General features: G+C 45.5%; 1 protein-coding gene across 5 annotated transcripts in view; it reads left to right on the forward strand.

Moving 5' to 3' along the window:
• Positions 1-6,971, forward strand: part of shld2 (shieldin complex subunit 2) — a 22,281-nt gene extending 15,310 nt beyond the window's left edge. For 4 of the 5 annotated variants that reach the window (XM_075473376.1, XM_075473385.1, XM_075473403.1 and 1 more), the window contains exons 7-11: positions 122-268; positions 721-930; positions 1,243-1,480; positions 1,550-1,665; positions 6,750-6,971. In XM_075473376.1, the coding sequence (XP_075329491.1) occupies positions 122-268; positions 721-930; positions 1,243-1,480; positions 1,550-1,665; positions 6,750-6,952 (914 nt within the window). In that variant the 3' untranslated portion in view covers positions 6,953-6,971. Of the gene's footprint in view, positions 1-121; positions 269-720; positions 931-1,242; positions 1,481-1,549; positions 1,666-6,749 lie in introns of those variants that run through there. The other variant, XM_075473412.1, reaches the window with a different exon arrangement.
• The last annotated feature ends 880 nt before the right edge of the window (positions 6,972-7,851 follow it).

Consider the following 7,851-nt stretch of genomic DNA (forward strand, 5'->3'; position numbering starts at 1 on the left):
TGAATTTGCTGCTTTCTGCTGAGATGGTGTAGCATTGATGTTGTGCTATCGTGCTAATTTATGTAGATTTAGTTAATATAAACCAGGCGTGTGTGTGTGTGTGTGTGTGTGTGTGTGTCAGAGTGGCGCAGTGAGGCGGAGTCTCGCAGCAGGTCTGCAGTTCAGATGAAGGCGGTTCTTTCTGTGGAGCAGCCAGACGACCAGCAGGGGGCGCTGCTGCTGTGGGGAGCAGCTGTGGATTGGCTGCCTAGCTTCAACACAGACAGATGTACAAACACACAAACTACTATGATCTCTGAACAAATGTGTTAAATAAACAGAAAGTTTATTATATCACTGATTATATCACTGAAGTAGAGCTGAGCATCATCAGCATAGCGGTGGAACTTTAAGTATCATCAGCATAGCGGTGGAACTTTAGGGATCATCAGCATAGCGGTGGAACTTTAGGGATCATCAGCATAGCGGTGGAACTTTAAGCATCATCAGCGTAGCCGTGGAACTTTAAGCATCATCAGCACAGCGGTGGAACCTTTTAACACATTTCCTTAGAATATAATGTTCAATCAATCAATCAATTTTATTTATAAAGCACATTTTAAATAAACGCAAATGTTACCAAAGTGCTGTACATTAAAACAAACACAATAAAAACATCATTAAACAAAACTAATAATGTTGAGTTAGACGAGGTCACGTGAACGTCTCTGTGTCCCTCAGCCACCGTGTGGGACTTCCAGGTCCTCCTGGTCAGGGAGGGGTTGACCTCCGACCTCCCAGAGCTGCACTCCACCCCCTGGAGCTCCTTCCGGGCTCTGGACCCAACCGACCGCCGGGCGCTCGACTTCAGCCGAACGCTGCGGCGTCCGAGGGGAGGCGGCGGCGCCGTGGAGCTGGATGTGGAGACATTGCTGTCCCAGAAGTACAGCGGTGAGTCGGGAACCAGAACCAGAACCTGAACCTGAACCTGAACCTGAACCTGACCCAGAGCCAGAACTAGAACCAGAACTAGAACTTAAACCAGAATTGGAACTAGAACCAGAACAGAACCTGAACCTGAACCTGAACCTGAACCTGAACCTGAACCAGTACCAAACCCAGAACCTGAACCTTAACCAGAACCAGTACCAAACCCAGAACCAGAACCAGAACTAGAACTAGAACTAGAACTAGAACTAGAACTAGAACCAGAACCAGAACCTGAACCTGGCTTTTACATGACATGGTTCCTATGTGCTCTAGGTGAGGTGGAGCTGACAGTCCAGGTCCTCTCCTTCCACTTCCAGGACGCTCCGCCCTCCCAGAATGCACCTGTGCTGGACGGCTCCACGCCGCTGGACGGTATCGTGGCGACGCTCAGCGGTGACATCACCTACACAGGCTGCGGTCGCTGCTCCGCTGAGCTCGAAACCGACGCCAACGGCATCTACGGCCCCTGTTACCCCTGCCTGCCACACACCGCCGCACGCCGCTTCTACAGGTGACATCATCACCGCCACGATTCACTTTCTTCTTCTGCAGATGATGTCAGCGTGTGTGTGTTCCTCAGGCCAGGTGTGCTGACAGTCAGTGGGCGGGGCTGCGCTCACCTAAGCGTTCAGGTTCCTCCGGTTCCCCTGCAGAAGATCCTCCACGCTGCCCCCGACAGACTCCAGCGGAGCTCAGGTGAGGCTGTCATCATCAGGTAAACGCAGGTAACAGCTAACGGAGGTAAACACAGCTAATGCAGGTAAAGACAACTAACGTAACTAAACACAGCTAACGCAGGTAAACGCAGCTAACGGAGGTAAACGCAGCTAACGGAGGTAAACACTGCTAACGGAGGTAAACACAGCTAACGCAGGTAAAGACAACTAACGTAACTAAACACAGCTAACGCAGGTAAACGCAGCTAACGGAGGTAAACGCAGCTAACGGAGGTAAACACTGCTAACGGAGGTAAACACAGCTAACGTAGGTAAACACAGCTAACACAGGTAAACGCAGCTAACGCAGGTAAACACAGCTAATGAAGGTAAACACAGCTAACGTAGGTAAACACAGCTAATGGAGGTAAACGCAGCTAACGCAGGTAAACACAGCTAATGGAGGTAAACACTGCTAACGGAGGTAAACACAGCTAATGCAGGTAAAGACAACTAACGTAACTAAACACAGCTAACGCAGATAAACGCAGCTAACGGAGGTAAACGCAGCTAACGGAGGTAAACACTGCTAACGGAGGTAAACATAGCTAACGTAGGTAAACACAGCTAACACAGGTAAACGCAGCTAACGCAGGTAAACACAGCTAATGAAGGTAAACACAGCTAACGTAGGTAAACACAGCTAATGGAGGTAAACGCAGCTAACGCAGGTAAACACAGCTAATGAAGGTAAACACAGCTAACGTAGGTAAACACAGCTAATGGAGGTAAACGCAGCTAACGCAGGTAAACACAGCTAATGGAGGTAAACGCAGCTAACGCAGGTAAACGCAGCTAACGCAGCTAACTCAGGTAATGACAGCTAACGCAGGTAAACACAGCTAACGTAGGTAAACACAGCTAACACAGGTAAACGCAGCTAACGGAGGTAAACGCAGCTAACGGAGGTAAACACAGCTAACGGAGGTAAACGCAGCTAACGTAGGTAAACACAGCTAACACAGGTAAACGCAGCTAACGGAGGTAAACGCAGCTAACGCAGGTAAACACAGCTAATGAAGGTACCCACAGCTAACGTAGGGAAACACAGCTAATGGAGGTAAACACAGCTAACACAGGTAAACGCAGCTAACGGAGGTAAACGCAGCTAACGCAGGTAAACACAGATAATGAAGGTAAACACAGCTAATGTAGGGAAACACAGCTAATGGAGGTAAACGCAGCTAACGCAGGTAAACACAGCTAACGCAGGTAATGACAGCTAACGCAGGTAAACGCAGCTAACGGAGGTAAACACAGCTAATGGAGGTAAACGCAGCTAACGTAGGTAAATGCAGCTAACGCAGCTAACACAGGTAAACACAGCGTAACTCTGCGTCGGCAGCAGGACAGAAGCGAACCCTTCACCAACGTCCTGCTGAAGGAACGAGTGGTTGGATCAGCTACATCAGCTACTAGTGGACTCTTTGACAAATTTCAGTCAGGCTTCCGACCTCACCACAGTACAGAAACAGCTCTTATTAAAGTGTTAAATGACATAAGGTTGAACACTGACTCAGGCAAGGTGTCAGTTCTGGTATTGTTGGATCTCAGTGCTGCATTTGACACTGTGGATCACAGTATACTGCTGAACAGGTTGGAAACCTGGGCAGGACTCAGCGGGACAGTCCTAGAATGGTTCAGGTCCTACTTGGAGGAGCGTAGTTATTTTGTGACTATTGGAAATAATCACTCTGATCGAGTGGCTATGACATGTGGAGTTCCTCAGGGGTCAGTTCTTGGACCTCTTCTGTTCACTCTATAGATGCTGCCTCTGGGTCAAATTCTGAAGAACTCTAAAGTCAACTACCACAGCTATGCAGATGACACACAGATATATCTGGCACTGTCTCCAGATGACTGCAGTCCTGTAGAGTCATTGTGCGACTGTTTAGAGCAAGTCAAAGAGTGGATGAACCAAAATGTCCTTCAGTTAAATCAAGAAAAAACTGAGGTCATTGTGTTTGGCAACAAAGAGAAGAGGTTTGCTGTCAGTAAACACCTCGAGTCACTGGCTGTGTTCCAAACCGCATACTACATACTGCATACTCATCGATCAAACAGTATGCAGAGCGTTTACCCACAATGCATTGCGCTCCTGCCCGAGCCAAAATCAGCCGGCCTGAAGCTGATTTCCCTTAAGCTCTAAACTCTGTAACTTTCTGGACTTTCTGGAGCGGTCCTTAACTGGTTCAGGTCCTACTTAGAAGGCCGGAGTTTATTTGTTACTATTGGCAGCTATGAATCTGAGCGAGTGGCCATGACTTTTGGAGTCCCCCAGGGGTCAATTCTTGGACCTCTTCTGTTTAACTTGTATATGCTCCCTTTGGGTCAGATATTGCAGAATTTTAACATCAATTATCACAGTTATGCAGACGATACACAACTTTATGTGTCTCTGTCACCGGACGACTGCAGCCCAGCAGACGTACTGTGTCAGTGTCTGGAGGAAGTAAACACCTGGATGAGAGAGAATTTTCTACAATTAAATGAAGAAAAAACTGAGATCATTCTGTTTGGTAGCAAAGAGAACAGGGTCAGCGTTGGTAAATATCTTGAGACTCGGGCCCTTACAATCACTGAGCGAGTTGGTAACCTCGGAGTGTTGATAGACTCAGATCTGACTTTCAGCAGCCACATCAAAGCTGTCACCAAGGCAGCTTTTCACCATCTCAGAAACATCAACAGGATTAAAGGTTTCCTCTCCCAAAAAGACCAGGAGAAACTCATCCATGCATTCATCTCCAGCAGACTCCATCACTGTAACGCTCTTTTAACTGGACTTCCCACAAAGAGCATTAAGCATCTGCAGCTCATCCAGAACGCTGCTGCTAGAGTTTTAACCCGGACTAAGAGATCTGAACACATCACAGCAGCTTTAAAATCTTTACTCTGGCTTCCAGTCAGTCACAGAATAGATTTTAAAAGCCTGCTGATGGTTTACATCTGTGATCTGTTCAGAGAATATAAAGCCAGCAGAGCTCTGAGATCCAAGGACTCAGGTCAGCTGGTCCAGTCCAGAGTCCAGACTAAACATGGAGAAGCAGCATTTAGCTGTTATGCTGCAAACAAGTGGAACAAACTGCCAGTGGAGATTAAACTTTCACCAAATGGAGACATTTTTAAATCCAGGTTAAAGACATTTCTGTTCTCATGTGTCTATGCATGAAATCTGCACGATATCTTTTAACTTATCTAGACTGTTGCCTGTTTTTAAATTCATTTAAATGATTTTACTTGTTTCTCTTTATATTCTTTTATGTATTTTTAATGCTTCTTCCACTCCCTGCTGCAATGCTTTTATTTTATGTGAAGCACTTTGAACTGTTTGTACATGAAATGTGCTATATAAATAAATTTGATTTGATTTGATTTGTAAACTTTAGCAACATTTGAAACATTTTCAGGTGAGAAAGTAGTCGTTTAGATCCCCAACGTGTTGAAAACCTGACAAAATACCGGCTGTTTACAATTTTGTTCCCATGAATTCGGCGCTACTAAAGCTAGCCGCAGTGAGCAACGCACTTCCGGTTATTTTCACAAAATAAAATACCCGTTGCCTTTTATCATAGGGAAAGCCATTACCATACAATCGGTGCTTTTGTTTTGAAAACAGGAAGTGAACCTACCCTCGTTGTAGCTAGCTTGAAACTGCCGTTTTGACAGGAAATGACGATCGGCGACGTCACGTTACGTTGCATCTTGGGTAGTTTGAGTATGAGTAGTAACCTCATGATGCATACCCAACATTTCGGAGAATCTAGTATGCATCCGGGAACTTCTGCTTACTCAAACTCACATACTAACTCAGAAAGTTAGAATGAGTAGTAGGAGAAGTATGCGGTTTGGAACACAACCTCGCCGTGCTGATAGACTCAGACCTGACCTTCAACTATCATATCAAATCAGTCACTAAATCAGCCTTTTATCAACTTAAGAACATATCCAGAATGAAGGGTTTCATGTCCCAAACAGATCAGGAGAAGCTGATTCATGCTAATGCTAACGGTCTTCTGACTGGACTCACCCAAAAGAGTCTCAAACAGCTGCAGCTCATTCAGAACGCTGCAGCCCGAGTTTTAACCTGAACAAAGAGATCACATCACATCACCCCAGTTCTCAGGTCTTTACATCGGCTCCTTAAAGCTGCGGTCGGCAACTTTTTTTTAGTCATATTAGCTTGAACTGTCATGGGATTCTGGAAGTAGAATATTAAATAGGCTGTTTAGGATAAATAACGAAATCTGTAGCTCCCTCTGAAGCCTGTAATCATGCTTGCAAAAACCGAGCGCTCCCGGCTGTTTTTAACCAATCAAGTTAGGGTGGAGGAATCCTACCTGTCAATCACAGCTTGTGCACACGCTGCTGAGCGTGAGTCTGCCCCAGCTTGTGTGCGCTCACACTGGTGTGAACTCACGTGCACAACCTCGTCCACAGAGGGGGAGGGGTTTGTTAGAGGTTGGGGGAGGGACCTGAAAGTTGTATCAGTTTGAATTTTCCGACTTTAGACTCAGAATTTTTAAAACCTGCCGACTGCAGCTTTAAATCCTGGAATAACCTTCCCCGGCACATTCGATCTGCAGGATCTTTTGAGGCTTTTAAATCTCCCTGGCTTTTAATCATATTTAAGTAGACTCTTGGCTGATAACCTTGATTTGTTTTATATCTGTATTTTATTTATTTTAATGTATTTTAATTGAACTTATTTTATTCTATTTTATTGCACTGTGTTTCAGTATCTATTGATTTTAACTGCTTGGAACGGTAGCATTATCTGAGTCACTTTTACCTTTAATGCAGCTTTTATCCTGTACAGCACTTTGTTTTTTAGATGTGCTCTATAAATAAAGTTTGAGTTGAGTTTATATTTTTTCTTTTTCCCCTAATTCTTTGAACTGTTTTCATTTTTGTTGTATTTTTTTATTCTCTTTAAATTGCTTGTTTTCATTCTGTTCTTTATGTAAAGCACACTGAGTTGCCTGTGGTATGAAATGCGCTGTATAAATAAAGATGCCCTGCCTAACAAACAGGAAGTAAATAAACTCTTTTTCCCGCCGTCCGCAGCTCCAGGCTCGCAGGTGAAGCTGATCCAGGTGGCAGCAGAGCGGCTCCACGCCCTCCTCTCCCTCCCCAGGGAAACCTTCATCATCACCGTCCGGAGCTGCTTCCTGTGCGACGAGAACAGCGTCCCCATCGGCCAGGACTTCACGCTGCTGGACCTTCGGTTCCCGGCTGCTGTGCGTCAGCCGCTTTGTGGGCGGAGCTAATAAAACCATAAATCCTGTTCATCTGTGACGTTTTTTATTAATCTGTTTCCATCGACCTTTTCTGAGGCGACACGAGTCTCAGATCATCAGATCAAACATCCCACAGAAGCAGGGACGTAGCCATCGTTTCTGAGGGCAGTGGGGGGGCAGCCTGTTCAGCAGCTCTGAGCTAATCTACTGAATGTTGGTCAGAACTTGTGTGTTAAAACTGAAGTCAGATTCTGGATTTCCTGGAACTGCTGCTTCCTCCTTTGTGCGCCCCTTGTTGAAAGCTTTCTGCTGTTTCTGCTGCTAAACATTTGAATGTGTGAAAATCGACAGGGAAATTCAGAGCATGAGTTATTCCATCAGGGTGGAACTTTTAGCTGGGAGACGTATAACTGATGAGCTGCAGAAAGGAGCAGTGAAGAAAAAGGATGGAAATGAGCCGGTTACACCCCTTTAAAGTGAAATTAGACATTAGCATTAATAGCTTCAGCTCACGTTTTCCTCAGGAGAAGGCTGAAGGCTTCAGAGCCGGCTAAGTGTTTCCGGTTTTTGTGCTAAGCTAGGCTCTTAAGCTAGGTTGGACTCTGACTCCAAACTTAAAACATGAAATAAAATGAGTGTTTCTTATTTAGTTATAAAACTCATCCTGCTCTCAGGGGCCGTTTACTGTCCAATCGACAGCGTTCTTCACGTTTAAGATGGCGTGGAAAGGTGGGCGGAGCCTGATCGGGCCTCTGGAGCTGACCTGTAGGGGATGCGGGGAAACTGCTTTCATGAAGTCTCACAACAGAAAGTTTATTGCAGACGCAGCAACAGTGTTAATGAACTACTTTATTATTCCGAAAGGAAAAAGGGAAGTTTGGACATGAACGTGCACAGAGTCTCCAGCAGAGTTCAGGATGTAGTTTTCA

This window comes from Odontesthes bonariensis, chromosome 2, assembly GCF_027942865.1.
Source record: "Odontesthes bonariensis isolate fOdoBon6 chromosome 2, fOdoBon6.hap1, whole genome shotgun sequence".
NCBI lineage: Eukaryota > Metazoa > Chordata > Actinopteri > Atheriniformes > Atherinopsidae > Odontesthes > Odontesthes bonariensis.